We start from the raw sequence: 20948 nt of genomic DNA on the forward strand, positions 1-20948 counted from the left end.
TGAGTAAGTGATCTTTTTAGTGACAAATAGTGTTCTTTCCAGGAATAATTTTTGGAATTTTTAATTTATCGACATTTTCAACAGCAGTGCTTTCTAAATTTAAATTATAAGATTGGTTGTCACAAACATTTTCCGGCAAATATGTAATTTTTTGGTCTTTTCCGTGGAAATTTTGGCTCCAGATATTGAACACCAATCATTAATTTTGTTGAATACATTTTGCAATATGTTATTAGCCTCAGAGATACTATTCTTTTTACAGAAGATGTATAGATCATCAGCGTAAATACAGTGATTAAGGTTTTTATAACTATTAATTATACCCTACACCACTATAGTGGGGAGGGTATTATGCGTTTGTGCTGATGTTTGTAACACCCAAAAATATTGGTCCTACCTTAAAATATACCAATCGGCTCAGAATCACTTCCTGAGTCGATTAAGCTATGTCCGTCTGTGTGTCCATGTAAATCTTGTGCGCAATTTTTGAGATAATTTGATGAGATTTGGAACATGTACTTCTCTTGGAAATGGAACGAACGCTATTGAAATTGGTTGAAATCGGACAATAGGGCTTTTGACCTCATAATTATGTTAAATGATCTACTATCTCTACAAAAATTGGAAAAATTTAGTTTTATATATGTCTTAATAATTCTTGTGATTTTCGTAAAGATCGGACATTATTTGACCCTAGCCCCCATACAAAGTCCCCCTCAGAAAATGACTTGAATGTCCACAATTTACTTATAAACACTAGTATCACGATGAAATTTGACTATCTTCCCAAAAATTGGCACAACTAAGTTTGATATAATCATAAATAACATTGTCATTTTTCGCCATGATCGGAAATAAAAAGTAGCCTATTGCCAGATATACAGGAATACGTTGAAGAAAACATATAAACATACAAACAAACACACATTCATTTTTATATATGTATATAGATAATTCCTAATAATAAATGTTATAAGGATCGGTTCAATTTCTGCCCTAGCCCGTACCCATTGTAACACTCAAAAATATTTGTCCATATTAAGCTATGTCCGTCATTGTGACCGTGTAAACCTTGTGTGCACGCAACAGATTACAATTTTGAATATAATTTGTTAAAATTTGTCACATACTGTCGCTGGCTGCGACCTGAGCCTTTATGTTGAGGACAGCGAATTTAACAAGTCCCAAATAAATGAACCACAAATGTGAAATTAATGATGCATATATTTGAGCAACCGTTTATTTCTATTAAAAATAAACTGAATGAAACTACTGCAGTAGAATATAGGGACAAAGAATGCGTTTAGTTCGTAAACAAATGAGAACAAAAAGGAATGCAAAACAATATAAAAAAAATCCTAACGGACAAATGAACTAAACAACAACAATGATCTTACAATAAGTATCACTAACAATTTGGTAAATAAGACAAAATTAAACATTAGGATAGCCCACAAAAAAATATTTAAATTAACAAAAATATTTTAAATTAAATGAAAATAAAAATAATAAATTGATGAGCCATCAGGCGACATTCCCACCACCGTGAATCGGCAACGATTCACCATCCAAATCAAGGACTGCTAGTTTGAAAACCGGGCGTTTAAGTATTCCACTACTTGTTTGGACATCAGCTCTCCGTATTACACCATCACTGCCAGGGAACACATTTATGACACGACCTCTCTTCCAATCTCGACGGGAAACAGCTGGATCACAAATTAGTACAAGATCACCCGGAGCCACAGGCTTGGAATATTCACACCATTTTGACCGTCTTGTAAGTGTGGGCAAATATTCAATAATCCATCTTTTCCAGAAATGATCTCGTAGCTGTCTAGCAATTCGCCACTGCTTTTTCAGTACCACTGGCTTTGTTATTTCAATACCTTCTGGTGTTTGAGCCGTATTTGCAGATCCCAACAAGAAATGATTTGGCGTCAACGGTTCTTCGCCTTCAGGGCTGACAGGCAAGTGAGTCAATGGGCGAGAGTTTACGATGTTTTCGGATTCAATTAAAAAACTTTGCAATGTGTGCTCTTTTAGGGCGACTTCTTTTAGAGTTACTCTTAAAACCCTTTTAACACATTGGACCATTCGCTCCCATATACCACCCTCTGCAGGGTTGTGTGGACAATTAAACTGCCATTCAATTCCCTTTGCGGACAACTCATCCTCAATTTTAACCAGATCAAAAACTTCATCAAATCGCTGGGCTTCCTGGTTAACTCCAACAAAATTTTTTCCGTTGTCGCTCCGAATCTTCAATGGGGTGCCACGACGATTTATAAAATTCCGTATACACAAAATACATGCATCAGTCGAAAGATCATAGGCCACTTCTAAATGTACTGCTCTAATTGTGAGACACGTAAACAGGGCAACCCAACGTTTTTCATGACGTCTACCAATAGTCACGATTATTGGGCCAAAATAGTCCACACCAGTATAAGTAAATGGACGGACGTATGGAGTTAGTCTATCACTTGCCAATGATCCCATAAAGGGAGCCACTGGAACGGCACGTCGAATCTTACAAATGTTGCAATTTGATGTGGTCTTACTCAACAGCTTTCGTAGTCGTGGAATCCAGAACCTTTTCCTTATTTCGCCTATGGTAGCCTCAAGATTTTGATGTCTCATGTTATTATGCACATGGGCAACAAATAGTTGTGCAAAGCGGTGACAGGGCGACAAAATAATGGGGTGCCTAGCATCTAAAGGCAACCAACTCGCAGCATCAATACGTCCGCTCACTCGAAGTAAATTATTTTCATCAAAATAAGGCGAAAGAGAAAATAACTCGTTTTCCTTTTTTAAAGAACCACCAGATTTTAAAACGTTTATTTCAAAGGCGAAACTCTCTCCTTGGGACAGACGGCACAGACTAGTTTCAGCAATCCTTAACTCTTCGGCACACAGGCACCTTGAACCATTATTTTTATCATCTTTTCGGCAACGATTGACAAATCTCAGAACCCAAGCCATAGTACGTTTAAGCCTGAGAAATGAAGAAAAACGATTAAAATCTATAACTAAATTTGTACTAACCAGCATGACAAATTTGGGGCGTAGTTCTTCCTCACACAAATTATCAGGTTTCTCAGAATTCTTATTCGGCCAATCAGCTTCGTTTTTATACAAAAATTGTGGCCCTTGGAACCAACGTGTTTCAATGGCAAAATCAACTTCATTTTTAGCTCTTGTAATGTCATCGACAACATTTATATCCGTAGGCAACCATCTCCAATCAGTCGGGCGTGAGGAATTAAGTATTTCGGCGATCCGGTGGGCAACAAATGGTTTATATCTCCAGCTTTCAGAACCAATCCAACTAATGACGGTTGTAGAGTCACTCCAACAGATTCGACGAGAAGCATTGAGATCGTGTTCCTTCATTATAGTGTCCATCAATCGGGTTCCCAAAACGGCGTCTTGTAATTCTAATCTGGGAATGGTCATACATTTCAATGGGGCACATTTCGACTTGGCAGATATAAACGACACTCCTATTTCTCCATCAGATGTTGTATATCTCCAATAGGCCACTACACCGAAGGCATCTTCACTGGCATCAACAAAAACATGCAGCTCTAATTCCAAAGGCAAACCATTTCCAAGATACCATCGTGGAACCTTAACGTGGACCACATTTCTCAGCACTTGGCGCCAATTATTCCACATCATTTGTAATGCGGCGGGCAACATCTCGTTCCAAAGTACACTATGTCTCCAGAGTTCTCTCATCAAATTTTTGCCGTTATCATAAAATGGCACAAAAAACCAATTGGATCAAAAATTGACATTACGACACATAATAACTCACGCTTTGTGGGACACCTTTTACCGCTGATGACGTCAGAATTCACACGATGGAATTTCAGAACAAATTTGAATGCGTCGTCCTTTGGATCCCAAAACATACCAAGTACCTTTTCAGTTGAGCCGTCCATCTCATTTAAGCCACCTGAGAAACTGACCTGATGATTTAAACTGCCTTCTAGAGCCACGGCCACGAGCTATCCGGCAGGACTACGTCATCATTACACCATAGTTGTCTGGATTCAAATCTTCCGGCAACCCTCTTAGTCGAATTTCTCAATATCTCTCGTGCACGCAAATCATCTCTTGACTCAATCACCGGTAGAGCCTTAACACCAAAATTTTCTGTTTCAAAATAACTTGCCGCCAAATTATTCAAATTATCCAACTGTGTTGTCAGCAAACAAGTTTGTGTTCCAGGGCGACCTATTTTTACGTTTCCAAAAACAACCCATCCAAGAGGCGTATTGGCAGCATATGGACCAGCATCTTCCAAAGGGACTATTTCATCGGGCAATCCTAAATGGCAATGATCTAAACCAATCAGTACCTTTGGAGCCACACATTCATAGGAGCATAAAGGAACACCACAATTCTTTACTAAATCCGCATTAAAGCTCTGGCTAGGCAACTTCAAATTCGAGACACCATACACATTTTTCAAAGCGTATTTCCTCTTCTTATTAACACCGCTCACATGAAGATCCACCACCATGACAGCTTCTTGTGCTGATTTACCACCATACCAACTCAAATTCAATTGACTTTGTCGACCTTGCAGTCCAAGCTGCCTCACTAAAGAGCTATCCATCATTGTCACCGAAGACCCTTCATCTAGGATGTCGTGTGCACCCTGTAGTAGGGCAAAATTTAAAAAGAAGAAGACGAAAAGTGAAGTTGGCAACGCGGCTGTACAAACTATCTGACAGCTGGAAAATGTAAACAAAAACAAAACTATAATGTAAAAAAACTATACGAGGTTTCTCGTTACCAAAAAAGTAAGATGTCTTTCTTTTTCATTTTTCCCTGCCCAAGAAGAAGGTGGAGCCCGTGGCTGTCAACTTAAAGGAAACAAACCCAATTTCAATTTAAATTAAATAATTTTTATTTTATTTAATATACTTAAAAATTTTAAAGTTTACAATTTTAAACCAAGTAAAGTTGAACTTAAAACGAAAGGAAATTAAACTTGAAACTAAACAATACAGGAATTTGAAACTAAGCCAACAGCAAACAATCCACGCCATCGCCAGCTCCATCCATCGTGGGACTCTTTTGGCAGACCAGCACCAGCAATCCTGTGGTGCTCAGGTATCAGGTTTTCGACCTTAGTACTTACCATTCACCCGGACGACCAAACGGACAGGACTTCTAAATACTACTTTTAAATAATTTCGTAGAAAATAAAATACAGAAAAAGATAAATAAACAAATATATATATATAGAAGTAGGCTTACCTGTCGTCATTTTTTTAATACGTCGTCATCCCGTTTGTGATTACGCCAAACGTGCGCGATTAGGTTTGAACTCAGGCCAAATATTAATTAAGAAAAAAACGCGATATGTTTGAATTTAGGTTGCCTAGAAATATATACATATATTTGCTAAATAGTGGTCCTTAAAATTATTTAAAAGGTTTTTCCAATATATTTTTTTTACTTACCGTGAATACTCTAACAGACTGAAATACGGACGGACCGAAAACCCATTCCTGCAACCAATCAGCTCTCAAGAATCCTGTCACTCACAGCAGCCAGCCAGTAATCAATGTTGAGGGACCTAAAAATAAAAGGGAAAACTTAAATAAAAGAAAAAAAAAGACGTAGAATAACTTGAAACTTAAATTAAACTTAAAGCTAAAAACTTAAAAATAAAATTTTGTTTAACGTAAAACTAAAATTTGCTTAAAATTAAAACTAATTTTGCTACAACTAAATTTGTTAAAACTAAATTTTGTTAAAATTTAAACTAAATTTTTTTGTACTTAAAATTAAAATTTTGGTTAATATCTAAAAAAAAAAACTAATTGTTAAAACTTAAAGTTAAATTTGGCTAAAATTTAAAAATTTAAATTTGATTAAAAACTTAAAACTAAATTTTGCTCTAAAACTATAACTTGCTAAAAACTTTAAACTTATAAATAAAACATTACTTTTGTTAAATTTTTTTGTTAATAAACAAGTTTTTATAATGTTCAAATGAAATTTTAAAAATTGTATCATTAATATGATGTGGTAAATTTCTAATAATCGGCGGTAAGTAGGGTGACTAAATGTTTGCAGGGAAGATCAGGGACGTCGAGGAAGTGGACGTCAAGGCGAGGATGAATCCTCGAGAGGAGGGCCATATTGTGTATAGGTATGACCGTAGGGAGATGCAGGACTACTTTTGGCCCCTTTTTCTAATAATACCCCAAATGCTGGTATGAATTTTTGTGTTAGTGTGTGTCTGTGGTCCAGATTGCCGGCAAGAACCACCCCATCCGGCGAGCTTTAGCCGCGCAATACGCGGGCATACCAGCGCCGCTAGCAATCTGGCCGCTCTGTCCCTTTTTGTTCTTTATGTTGTCTGTTTGTTTATTTAAACAAACAGCTGACACAACACACCACTACATAAATGGCGCCCAACGTGGGGCCCGAAGTAGGTCCATAGACCAATTTATAGGAACTATCATTTCCCTGAAGTCTGCGTAGGCCGGTTAGGTTAATAAGAGTCCCTAGCTGTAGCTACGTAGGCGGACGGGATAGTGTATTGACATTTTTAATTTTTTTTCTTCCTTTTAGTTTCAATAGGTATGAATCCCTAATTGCGCATGACACCTATTGTTCTCACAGATGTAAGTCCCGGTCTCAAGGACTAAAGAGTCCCGATCGCGTTGCGACATCTGGTGGGGGCAATAGGGTCATACAGAATTCTGGATTCATCCGTTGCTATCCTTTCCTAACAACTTGAGGCTTAGAGATAATAGACACAGTTTATTCTCTAAATGCTCAAGTTGGAAGGAAGGATAGCGACAACATCCCTTTAGATTACAATAACCCTAAACTAGTTGTCTTAATGTAAAAATACTTACGTTTTAGTTCTGCAGGAGGTCTAGGAAGGTAGTCCTTGAATACTAGGAGAACGTAACCCTGGTCAAGTTGCACCTCATTCGTACGTACTGTAGAAAGACAGTTGGTTCTTGTCCATCCTTTTGTTGTTTTGTTATTTGTTAGTACTCTGTATCTCCTGAAACCAGAATAGGAAAAAGAATTAGGTCATATCTATACACAAATCAGCAATGTAAATTGCGAAATCTTACCTGCAAACTTTTATTTACCCGAAAATGCCGCCCGCATTCAAGTTATTTAAGTTTTTTTTTGAGTTTTTTTTAATTCTTCTTTTTTTGAAAGGTGGAAAATCTTTTAGTTTAATATTTTCTTCTATATCTACGCTGCGAAAGATTCTGTACCACGAACCTTTTTTTTAAATATAAATATATACAAGCCTTTTTGCAATCGTGAATTTTACATTAATTTTATTTGATTTTAATGGGGTTGACTCGTCGTGCAAGTCGTTTAATAGGTCAAGATAACGCTATGGCCACGACTGGAAGCAGTGTCACTTGTGGTATCGACACCTCAACCACCACATCTATCACGACATCCACCGTTCCCACAACCAATACAACCACAGCTACAACTTCAACCAGCGACTCCAATCCACTGATTAGTGCCCAAACATCCCATGATCTGTCCATTAGTTCTGACGGGGCAAATCAGACGGTAGTGTCCCCGACATTCATCAGCGAAACAGCGCAGAACATACGTAGAGAGGTGAGAGAGAGTATGGCTGGTCAAGGAATGGAGAATTCCATCCAAGTCGGTGGGTTTGCGCCAAGTTCAATTTATGAAGGAGGTCGACAGCAAAATACAAAAAGTATTAGATGACATGAAGCAGCTGTTTTTGTCGCTGTCGATGAGTAATGCGGCTCCAGTGCCTACCGAGATGTCCCCAATCGGCCAAGGAATGCCGACTACACAGCCTCTCAGAACCTCTTTGGAGGCACGGCCATCGGGATATGGTCAACCAGCAACGCCGCTTGGCCCGCCAACTTATCAGCAGCCACCACCGCTGATTCCAGCTCCAAATTATGTGCCCGTTGGTCCAGCAGCGCCGAGAATAGTAGAGGCTAACATCCAGCCGCCTCCAGTACAGACTTCATATCAGCAGCCGACAGTACAGACACCGTACCAGCAGCAGCAGTCGCTGCTTCAGCAGCAAAATCCTCTGCCGGTTATCCAGCAGACGGCGGCGTGTAATAGTCAGCCGCAGCAACTTTGGTCGCAGGGAAACCCCCAGAATCTACCGCCAGCGCAACAGCCTAACCAGCCACAACCACAAAACCAGTTGCCGTACGTCCATCCGTCAGCTCACGCTTTCAGTCAGCAACAGCAACTATGGCCGCAGCCACCGCAAGGTCCACAGGCCAATTTCCAACGGCAAAGTGCGTCCCAGGCTGGGTATCCACAGGATACTTGATCGGGGCCACCCGCTCAGCAACCGCCACCGCCTCTAAACTACAACTTGGCAATGTCCATGCCAAGACCTCAAGAGCCCTGGGATAAGTTTAAATTAGCCAAATGGGGTGTTAGATTTGATGGGACCAGCAAAACTCTGAATGTCCAAGAATTCATTTTTAGAGTTGGAGCGTTGAGGAGGGATTACGGATGCTCTGATGATGAAATCCTGAGGAGTTTCCATCTCCTTCTAGATGGCCCCGCTCTAGACTGGTACTGGGATTACCGGAAGATTGTCCACATTAATACCTGGGAGGAGTTGGAGAAAGCCCTGCTTGCACAATACCGTCGTTTCGAACAAGAGCACGAAATACAAATGAAGATTCTCAATCGCCGTCAGTTACCGCAAGAGGCTTTTGATGATTATTACAATGCGGTCATAAAGCTCCGAAACCAGCAGCAGCACCCATATGCGGAGGAGCAACTGGTAGAAATCATGCGAGGGAATTTAAAACCATCATTAGCTCAAATGATGTTCTCGATTCGCCTTAAAACTTTGTCCGAGTTTTGTCGGGAGGTGAGACTGGCAGAGAGTCTAATCGCTAACCAAAGACAACTGTACCAGCGAGCTAATGTTACCCATAGGGTGAATGAACTGGTTTGTGAGGAGGAGGATTTGTCGCTGATAGATTTGGAGGTTGATGGTATACGGTCCACAAGTCACTATACCTGTTGGAACTGTAAGGTCATTGGTCATAGTTTTGTCGACTGTCCCGAGCCCATTAATAGACAGTTTTGCTTCCGGTGTGAGTAAAGATAACGTGGTGGCCCCTAAATGTCCAAAATGTCAGGGAAACAGATCCCGGAACCCGTCTCGAACTGGGGAGGCGAGGTCGACCGAGGTGTAGGCCCAGTACAGTGTAGGGAAAAGCAACAACAACAACAACCACAATTGAGAATATTAAAGAATCCGAATAGGTCGGAGTTTGAGTTGAAACCTGAGCCTCGGCTTCGAGAACTCAAACCCCTGCATATTCGGATTCAAGAGTATAATGAAGCTAGAGGTAGAATATTCGGTCGAGTGACGAATAAAATTAGAAAAGCTCGAGAACGTTATAAAGTGAGGAAAAGGCTACGTCATGAAATTTCGTCGGCTTCACTTTACGAGGGTGAAGACTCACGTCTGTATACGCGGTTAAGTATAGGAGGCCAGGAGATAATCGGTCTACTCGATAGCGGGGCAACGGTCACGTGTCTCGGTAAAAACTGCTTGCAATTCGTGGCTAAAGCCGGTCTGGAGGTGCACGATTTCAGTACCATAATTAAAACCGCGGATGGCACGAGTCATCCAATTGTAGGTCGCATTAGGGCTGAAGTTAGGTTTCGTGATGCGGTAAATGTTATCACCTTCTATTTAGTGCCTACTCTGAATCGAGAGCTCTTCTTGGGGGTCGATTTTATGAAAGTTTTCAAAATGTTTGCCAGTCTCGAGAGTCTTACGACTAATGGTGTTAGTCTCTGCGAAGAGGAAGATAGTACCCTAGATGTCGTGACTCATAAGCTGACCCCGGATCAGCGACAAAGATTAGATTTCGTCATATCGATGTTCCCCTGCTACAGTAAAAAGGGCTTAGGAAAAGACAAATTTGGAAATGCATACGATAGATACTCGAGATGCAATTCCAGTTAAAGATCGTCACTATCCTGTCTCCCCGGCAGTGCAAAAGTTGATGTACGCGGAGCTCGATAGGATGCTTGACCTCGGTGTGATTGAGCTTAGTGAAAGTCCATGGAGTCATCCAGTTACTCTGGTCCGCAGGGGCGAGAAAAACCGGCTGTGCCTGGACGCACGTAAGCTCAATGCACTGACAGTCAAGGATGCCTATCCATTGCCGCACATCGAAGGTTTGCTCAGTCGTTTGGGAGACACGATATACATCTCCAGTGTTGACCTAAAAGACGCGTTCTGGCAGATACCACTAGAATCGTCCAGTAAAGAGAAAACCGCATTCACGGTGCCAGGACGACCACTCTATCATTTTACGGTCATGCCTTTTGGGTTGTGCAATGCAGCCCAAAGGTTATGCCGTTTAATGGATAAAGTGATCCCTGCAGCACTTCGTGATAGGGTTTTTGTCTATCTGGACGATCTTTTGATTGTATCTCCAGAATTCGAGACACATCTGGAATTGTTGAAACGTGTATCTATCTGTTTAGCAAAAGCAGGTCTGACCATCAATGTGGCGAAGTCTAAATTTTGTTTTAAGGAGTTAAGATATCTAGGATACATAGTTGGAGGTGGCAAACTGAAACCTGATCCGTCCAAAGTAGAAACCATTACTCGTTTTGCTTACCCTAAGACAGCAAGACAGGTGCGGAGCTTCATGGGAGCAACAGGCTGGTATAGGAAATTTATACCAGACTATGCTACCATTGCAGCCCCAATCTTTGAAACGCTGAAGAAGGGTAAACAATTCAAGTTTTCGGAGGAAGCCAAGGTCGCGTTTGATCGTCTCAAGGAAGCTCTAGTTTCAAGTCCACTCCTTAATCATCCTGACTTCAACAAACATTTCTTCGTTCAGTGTGATGCGTCTGACGTAGGTATTGGTGCAGTGCTTTTCCAGAAGGATGATTCCGATGGAGAGCACCCAATAGCCTACTTTTCACACAAACTAACGTCAGCGCAGAAAAACTATTCTGTAACTGAACGAGAATGTTTAGCTGTAGTCTTGGCGATTAAGAAGTTTAGGCCCTACATAGAGTTGATGCCTTTTACCGTCATTACGGACCATAGTAGTCTGAAGTGGCTCATGAGTCATAAAGATTTGACAGGTCGTTTAGCTAGATGGAGTCTACATCTGCAATCGTACGATTTTACGATTGAACACAGGCAGGGGAAGCAAAATGTAGTACCCGATACCCTCTCTCGCTATGATATGGACGAAAATCTCGTTAACGTACCTAAACTCATTGACCTAACTTCAGTTTCTTTCCGGTCAGAAGATTATCGTAACCTCATAGACACGGTCGAGAAAAATGCCGAACAATTGCCCGATTTAAAAGTCGTCGATGGTTTTGTTTACAAACGTACTAAGCCTTACGACGGTATAGCTACGAATGAGGATTTCGCGTGGAAGTTATGGGTACCGCTAGATCTGACAGAGGACATCATAAAAGCATGTCATGATTCCCCACAAGCGTCTCATGGAGGCGTCGGTAAGACTCTTTATAGAGTAAAGAATATTTTTACTGGCCGAAATCAAAATGTCCAAGTCAGAAACTACGTAAGAATGTGCCAAACCTGCAAGGAAGCTAAGCCAGCGAATACTACGCTCAGACCACCGATGGGAGCCGAAGTCCAAACTGAACGCCCGTTCCAAAGAATTTTCATAGATTTTCTCGGTCCGTACCCGCGGTCTAAAAATAATAACGTCTGCATTTCATTGTCTTAGATCACTTGACTAAATTTGTGTTCCTTAAAGCTTTGCCGAAAGCCGATACTAGAAACGTAGTAAAATTTTTAATCTCGGAAATTTTTCATAAATTCGGAACTACCGGAAACAATCGTTTCGGACAATGGAAAGCAGTTCGTAAGTAAAGAATTCGCGGATATGATAAAGAATTTCGGTGTCAGACATGTTAGAACCTGCAACTCACTCGCCGCAAGCTAATGCATCCGAGCGGGTTAACCAATCTATCTTAGCAGCCGTAAGGTCGTATCTGCAGGAAGACCATACAGAATGGGACAACCATTTGTCCGAAATTGAGTTTTCCTTAAGGTCTTCCGTGCAGTCGTCAATAGGAGTTACGCCTTATTTCGCCTTATTCGGAATGAATATGATTGGCCATGGTAGTGTATACCTGTTGGCACGCAAACTTAGAATCTTAAACGATCCCCGAAACTAACGTCATTCCGAATGCTGATAGATTGGATTTGATACGGCAGAGAATTCGCGAAAATCTACATAAAGCCTACGCTCGCAACGAAAAATCGTATAACACGCGGTGTCGTCCAGTCAAATTCATACCCGGTCAAGAAGTCTACCGACGTAACTTCCAGCAGAGCGATTTTAAAAACAATTTCAACGCCAAATTCGCCCGAAAATTTCTAAAATGCCGAATCGTCCGACCAGTCGGAAACAGTTTATATGAGGTCGAAGATTTCAGGGGAAATCGTTAGGGGTATTTCACGCCAAAGATTTGTAGCAATAGCTTCAATATCTTTGGTGGTTCTAGTCCTGACATTTCTTCCTGAATATCTACTGGTTGACAGCGTCTACTAGTCACCTAAAGTGTGCCTAAATGGGTACCTATTTTTTTTAAATACTTTCTGTTGAGTCTTCATATTAATCTGTTTTTTTATTGCAGTGAGTTTCTGTTTGGTATAGTTGTTGATGTATCCTGAGCAGTACTGAGATCTGTACATAACTTTCATTTATATCGTAGTCCAGTGAGATCCATAGCTTCTTTGGAATGAGTAATTATTTGTTTGGATCGACTTAAGGCCAACGTTTCTTAGCTGATTACATGTGTAACCGGTCATTACCCTATTAGAAGGTGCAACCCCATCAAAGCCTTCCGGTACCGTGCCATTCAAGGCGTAAGGGTTATTAGTCACCTAGGGCAATGACGCAATTCTGAGTCCGATCTTACAGCGAGCCGATACCAAAGGAAACAATTGGGACAATACATATTGGAAGACCAACATGTAGTTGTTCATTCCGTAAGCAGATTGTCACTGGCTGAGATATAAATGATTGGTAGTACAGAATCGTCAGTTTTGTCCAGAATATAATCAGTAACTATACTAAACACAATTCATTTGAAGTCAGTAGTAATAACAAGTAGTTTAGGACCTTGTTTCATAGATTTTCTAAACTTTATTTTGTTATTACTACCGAATTCTGCACTTATTATAAGAAAATATGGTTCCTATGGAGTCCTGACTTAACTACTTAAACTAGCTGTCCAGTCGTACTAATATACTTTCTAATATCAACTACTTTTATAACTATTCACTCACCCGGATTATCTGCTTTCACTGCTCTCATTTGCTTCCTATTGTTGTTGTTCTTGTTGTTGCAACCTGGAAAAAGTGCGAAGGACTTTAGTATGGTTTCAAATAGTAATAATTTAAGTTTTAAATATTTCATTACAATACTTGCCAATTCCCATGAATTCCACTGAATTTGGCTTCTAATTGGTGTTTTCGTCCCTTCAGTTCGTCCTTCCTCAGGGACACTTGAAGTCTTAATAACCTGTAGGGAAACGAAACTTTTAGTTTTTATTATTTTAAAGTTAGCAATAAAATTTTCTAAAAGAATATTTATGAATTGTCTTATGAAAATGTTTATTAGGATTCTCTTTTAGAAATTTTATAACCTAACACTCTTATTTCTATCAGTGTAGAATTTTAGTTTTAAATGAAAATGTCAGGGGCACTTCTCGCCAAAGATCTAAGGCTTCAGCCGAAATCTTTGGTGGTTTTGGTCCTTGATTTTTACCGAACTCTCCCTAATAAGAGACTTACCTGACCTTTCACTAGGTTTTTTACTCGCCTTAATACTTTCCTTTTCATCAATTTCTTTTAAGTAATTTTTCAAAAATTTTCGTTTAATTTCCTAAATTTTAATTTTTTTTTCACTTTCACTGAAATTTTGCACACCACTGTAAAAAAAATTTTTTTAAGTTTCAATTAATTAACAACACCATAGACCAGTTCAATAGTTTTATTTCTTTGTTTTGTTTCAAAAACTCACACTTTTATCCGCCACTGTATTTTCCAAAATTAGTTTTATTTTACACCACACAGTTTCTTCACACACACGGTCAAAATATTCACTTAACACCATAGAATAATTTTTTATTGTGTCACAACACTTTTGTTTTTCACTGTATTCTTTTATTTTTGTTTTACACCAGCTTAATTTTCCATCACTTTAGTTTTCAGTTTCACTTTCATTTTTATTCACTTTTATTTTTTTTTTTTAACACCACACACTTTTAATCGTCACTGTAAATTCCGTTTTTAGTTTTTATTTTTTTTATTCACCGTCAACAATTCGTTTGCACAATAGTTTAATTTTATTTTCACTTTTAGTTTTTCTTCACTTTTATTTTTTTACTCCACTTTTGTCGCACACTGTAGATTCCATTTTTATTTTCATTTAATTTCAATTTCATTTAATCAAATTTTTTTTTTTTTATCTAATTTTTTTATTTTGCACTTTCATTTTTTTTTACACTGCACTTTTGTTCCGCACTGTAATTTCTGGAAAAATAATTTTTATACCCTCCACCACCATCAGTGATAGAGGGTATATATAACTTCGTCATTCCGTGTGTAACACCAAGAAATATTCATCTGAGACCCAACAAAGTATATATATTCTGGGACCTTATGAAATTCTGAGTCGATTAGCTATGTCTCCGTCTGTCGTCCGTCCGTCTGTCTGTCTGCTGTATAAAACATTCTCACGTTAACACGAAGCAACAAAAATTAACGAAATTCACCCAAAATATTTATTATTGTCCTAGGCAGTTTGGTATTGAAAATGAGCAAAATCGGTTCACACCGGGAAAAGTTATGAATCAAAATTTGAAACAACCTCGAAAAAATAAGCATTTTTTACACATTCTGATGTAATTTTCTCGAAAACTATGAAAGATAATTCCATGAAAATCAGCACACATTTGTTTCTACACAAGAGCTTGACTCCTGCTGAAAATTGGCCAGAATCGGTCCACAATTTCATATACCTCCCATACAAAAGTACATATTCCCGGAAAATGGGGTTTTTGTTAATTAACTTCCGGTACAATGTCGAAATCTTTACAAAATTTTACAAATTAAAATCTTATGTCAATAGAATTCATTCAGAGAAAAAATTTTCTGGATCGGTCCATAATTGGACATAGCTCCCATACAAGGTCCCCTCCCGAAAATAACTTAAAGGCAAATAATTAATTTCTAAATCAAGTTATCTATATAAAATTTGGTACAAGTATTGCCCTCACATACAGAAGTATTACTGTGAAATTTTTTTTTCATCGGTCCATAATTGGTCATAGCTCCCATACAAGGTCCCCTCCCGAAAATCACTTAAACGCGCATAACTCATTACTAACATAAGACATCCATATAAAATTTGGTACAAGTATTGCCCATATGCATAGAAATATTACTGTGAAAGTTTTTTCCGATCGGTTCATAATTGGCCATAGCTCCCATACACGGTCCCCTCCCGAAAATCACTTAAACGCACATAACTCATTAACAAATTAATATATCTATATAAAATTTGGTACAAGTATTGTTCATATGCACAAAAATATTACTGTAAATTTTTTTTCCGATCGGTTCATAATTGGTCATAGCTCCCACTCAAGGTCCCCTCCCGAAAATCACTTAAACGCACATAACTCATTACTAAATTAAGATATCTACATAAAATTTGGTACAGGTATTGCTCACATGTACAGAAATATTACTGTTGAATTTTTTTTCCCGACCGGTCCATAATTGGTCATAGCTTCCATAGAAGGTCCCCTCCCGAAAATCACTTAAACGCACGTCACTCATTACTAAGTTAAAATATCCATATATAGTTCGGTACAAGTATTGCTCTCACATACAGAAATATTACTGTAAAATTTTTTTCCGATCGGTCCATAATTGGTCATAGCTCCCATACAAGGTCCCTTCCCGAAAATCACTTAAACGCGCATAACTCATTACTAAATTAAGATATCCATATAAAATTTGGTACAAGTATTGCTCATATGCTGTAAAATTTTTTTCCTATCGGTCCATCCTTGGTCATAGCTCCCATGCAAGGTTCCCTCCCGAAAATCACATAAACGCACATAACTCATTACAAAATATTGATATCCATACATTTAGCACAAATATTGCTCTTATATACATAAATTACACTATAAAATTGTTTTACGATCGGTCCATACTTGGTCATAGCTCTCATACTAGGCCCCCTCCATAAAATTACTTAAATGTACAATATTCATTACCAAATAATGATATAGATACAGAATTTTGAAATTTTTGTTTCTATATACACAATTGGTCATAGCTCCCATACAAGGTTCTGTTTCGAAAATCTCTTAAATACACATTACTCATTACCAAATAAAGCTATTGATACAAAAATTCTATTTCAAGATTTTTGCACGATCAGTTCATAACACACATTACTTATTACTAAATTACGATATAGATACAAAATTTTACTGAAATATAGCTTTCATGTCCAGAAGTTTTGCTTAAAGAATTTTTTACGAGCGGTCTATAATTGGTCATATCTCCCATACTAGGTTCTGCCCCGAAAACCGTATTTAACTAGTCGCATTATCAATTTGTGTAGAACAAAATTATATACATGTATTTTGAAAATCCTTAAATCTTTCACACACATGCATACATGCAAATTAATAAAAATCGCCAAGCGTTGGCACTTTTTGTACTCACTGTATTTTCCAAATTTTATTTTTTTATCACAATAACACATTACACTCACTTAAGACACTTTTATTTAGTTTTATTCACACACACTTTTCACACTCACTGTAGTTTCCAAAAATCCCTAATAACACTTTAACTTTTATTTATAAAACACTTCATTTTAAATTTTACACTTAAAATCCATTTTCACTTACCTTGCACATGTCCAACTCCAGAAATTACATCAGCACCAGGGATGGCAAATTTGGTACGATGGTACTTTTTTTGATACTATTTGATGTTCAAAAGTACCGTGATACTCCCGAGTCTTATTTGATACTCTCAGGCCAATATCTCAACCTCCGGTTATCGTTTAACAGGTGGATATACTGCCGGTTAAAATTATTTTTGTATGTAAAATGTCAATTTATCGTTATGATAAAACATAATCAGACAATGAGAAAATGGGGGTCCAAGTATCTTTAAAAGTTCAAATTTGAAATTCTAAGAATGTTTTGAAATCTAGTTTTAAAAGCCACTTTTTAGAAGTATGTTTTGCAAATAACAATGCAGCTCATTTCGAATTTTTATCTTGATTGACATTATATGAATATTAATCTAATTAAACTCCATTGTTAATATTATATGAAAAAATTACCAAAAATTTCAATTTTGAAAAAATATTTGACTTTAAAACTAATTATTTCCAAATGATAGAAGCTCGAAGGACTCAATTTCTATCTAATATAAAACGATATGTTTTTAAATTAAGAATTCAACCATAGATAATAAGAGAAATTTTTGGTGAAAATTATTTGGACTTTAAAGCAAATTACTGTTTTATGTCATGGATGGTCTTATGTATGGTCTCATGTGTAGAATTTGATATGACTATTGATATTTTAACAAATGAACACCTATGTACATCGAATTTTAATTTAATAACACATATGTATATTAGGGTGGCCCCAAAATGGGAATTGCTGATGTTCCCACCGAAAATGAAAATTTAGTTCATTCTAAGATACCATTTCTCAAAATTTTTGTCCTGACGTCAATATTTGGTGAGCTGGATCAAAGAATAAAAAGGTCCTTTTTAGGGTTTTTATGTTATTTTTTTCACATTTTTGACAAATAAACCATATGCAAATTTAGTATCATATGAAAGGTCCTTGGGAGACGATTTCAATGACATACACAAATTTGTATACAACACCAAAATGACTACAAATGTCGTAATTTTTCGGGAAAATTTTAAGTTTTTCATATTTTTACATAGAAATATATAATGTAATTAATTGAAATTATTATATTATAAACCTCACCTAAATTTCACCGAAATGGTTTTTTCTGTTTTTCGAAATTCTTTATATTTTGTATTTTATCTTAATATTTTAAACTCTATTTTGTCCCAGGTATTCTGTTAGCTATATTTATCTAACATACTTAATATGTACATCATACGCATACGCGTAATTTCATTAGCTTTACAATAGTATATAACACTTTATTCTATTATTCTATTATCAATCAAATTTTTCAGTTTAACTATTTACCAATGTCGGTTTTTTCTAAATGTTGATTTTTTCGAATATCAAATAACCCGGTTTTTAACTTTTTAAAAGCCGGTTTCGAATACTTTTATTTGCTTTGTATTCAAAGATTACTTCAATTAAATTTTGAAATAAATAATAATACCTGTCTAAATTTTAAAATATTCGAGTCAAGAAACTAGAGTATATTTTTCTAAAGCACCTTTGGTTAAACTTTTTTGATTTTCCTAATTAATTTATTTGTAAAATTGATTGGAATAACTGTTGGATAAAATTTTATCAATCTTAAGATTATATTCCAATTACAATAATTAATTTGGCGCTGAAATATTATAGCAGTGTTGGAATGCCTATGAAAATTAACTAAACAGGGACTTTAGAATAAACTAGGATTCTTCCCAATTTTTTACATTAAAGAAATAATGTTTATTTTAAAAAATCAGTTCGGGTCATAATTTTTTTTCAAATTAAACTAGATGTTTTTATGTATGATAAAAATCCATTTTCTCTGAATTTGAAAAATATCAACCGGTTTTTTTCAAATGTCAACTATTCGAACTACTCGAAAACCGGTTTTTGGAAAATGTCGAATAATCGATCACCCTACGGTATATATAATACCTTTTCTACTTCTGTTGTTAATTATTTAAAAATGTCTAAATATGTGAAGGTGTATTTAAAAAATTAACAACTTTCAGCAAAAAATATATTTTAGTACTCTAAGATCCAAAAAAGTACCCTCTGAAATATTTTTTGATACTGAAACAAAATCTCATTTTCCATCCCTGATCAGCACCTACCCAATAGCTAACTGTAGCCACATTCCTGAAAGAAACAAACAAAAAAAAAAATGTATTAAGCATTTTTGTTAACCTTGAATGAATTAAAATAATTTTTACTTACCAATTTTCCACCAGAATCTGCAGCATCTTCCGTCTTTTCCTGAAAAGAAAATACAAAAAAAATTAAATTAAAATTTTGCTAAAATTTTGCAATAAAATTTATAAATAAAATAAATTCAAAAGTAAAAATTTCATTAATAAATACTTACCACCGCCATTGAAGTATATTAATAAATGCGTATTTTTGCATTCTCTCTCCTCCCCTTCCATTTCATTCAAACAGCTGTGTAGTAAATTCAGAGTACGTCGCCGCCCGACCTGTTTTAACGGCGGTACAGAGTCGCACTTTTGTTTGTGAATGGAATAAGGGTTGCCATATTGCAAATTTTTTGTTAGGAATAAAAAAAATGCCCAAAATTCCAGAAAATTTTTAAAATTAGGGAAGTTCATAAAATTCAGGGCGCAAATTTTTCCACCCCATTCTATATCCATAAATGGATTACAGAATGGTATGGTTTGTCGTGTGCACCCTGTAGTAGGGCAAAATTTAAAAAGAAGAAGACGAAAAGAGAAGTTGGCAACGCGGCTGTACAAACTATCTGACAGCTGGAAAATGTAAACAAAAACAAAACTATAATGTAACAAGTTAGAGTGCTATATTCGGCTGAGCCGAATCTTAAATACCCTCCACCAGATACTTTTATATTAATACTTTTCTAATTGATCAAATATTTGTAGAAATAAGTTTTCTCATATCTTAAATAAAAAAATTCCTAGATTCAAACAGCTCAAATCTATTACAATTCCAAGATTTATTGAACATTACCAACGCTTGGCGATTTTTATTAATTTGCATGTATGCATGTGTGTGAAAGATTTAAGGATTTTCAAAATACATGTATATAATTTTGTTCTACACAAATTGATAATGCGACTAGTTAAATACGGTTTTCGAGGCAGAACCTAGTATGGGAGATATGACCAATTATAGACCGCTCGTAAAAAATTCTTTAAGCAAAACTTCTGGACATGAAAGCTATATTTCAGTAAAATTTTGTATCTATATCGTAATTTAGTAATAAGTAATGTGTGTTATGAACTGATCGTGCAAAAATCTTGAAATAGAATTTTTGTATCAATAGCTTTATTTGGTAATGAGTAATGTGTATTTAAGAGATTTTCGAAAGAGAACCTTGTATGGGAGCTATGACCAATTGTGTATATAGAAACAAAAATTTCAAAATTCTGTATCTATATCATTATTTGGTAATGAATATTGTACATTTAAGTAATTTTATGGAGGGGGCCTAGTATGAGAGCTATGACCAAGTATGGACCGATCGTAAAACAATTTTATAGTGTAATTTATGTATATAAGAGCAATATTTGTGCTAAATGTATGGATATCAATATTTTGTAATGAGTTATGTGCGTTTATGTGATTTTCGGGAGGGAACCTTGCATGGGAGCTATGACCAAGGATGGACCGATAGGAAAAAAATTTTACAGCATATGAGCAATACTTGTACCAAATTTTATATGGATATCTTAATTTAGTAATGAGTTATGCGCGTTTAAGTGATTTTCGGGAAGGGACCTTGTATGGGAGCTATGACCAATTATGGACCGATCGGAAAAAAATTTTACAGTAATATTTCTGTATGTGAGAGCAATACTTGTACCGAACTATATATGGATATTTTAACTTAGTAATGAGTGACGTGCGTTTAAGTGATTTTCGGGAGGGGACCTTCTATGGAAGCTATGACCAAT

The 20948-nt window shown here is 36.7% G+C and overlaps 1 protein-coding gene across 2 annotated transcripts; it reads right to left on the reverse strand.

Annotated features, from left to right (window-relative positions):
• Positions 1-1045: 1045 nt before the first annotated feature.
• LOC119601162 lies at positions 1046-19470 on the reverse strand. Of its 2 annotated transcripts, XM_037951920.1 has the most exons (5): positions 19385-19462; positions 19237-19275; positions 19134-19158; positions 16996-17169; positions 1046-4751 (listed from the first exon to the last, which is right to left on the reverse strand). In XM_037951920.1, exon 5 carries the CDS (start codon positions 3745-3747, stop codon positions 1525-1527), a length of 2223 nt encoding a protein of 740 aa, XP_037807848.1. In that variant the 5' UTR covers positions 3748-4751; positions 16996-17169; positions 19134-19158; positions 19237-19275; positions 19385-19462; the 3' UTR covers positions 1046-1524. The 2 variants fall into 2 exon arrangements, with proteins under 2 accessions (XP_037807848.1, XP_037807849.1); XM_037951921.1 differs by lacking the exon at positions 16996-17169 and having other exon boundaries at positions 3549-4751; positions 19385-19470.
• Positions 19471-20948: the final 1478 nt, after the last annotated feature.

The sequence above is a fragment of the Lucilia sericata genome, unplaced genomic scaffold (assembly GCF_015586225.1).
Source record: "Lucilia sericata isolate MDLA Ls3-8-SP2 unplaced genomic scaffold, ASM1558622v1 Contig000145F_arrow, whole genome shotgun sequence".
NCBI lineage: Eukaryota > Metazoa > Arthropoda > Insecta > Diptera > Calliphoridae > Lucilia > Lucilia sericata.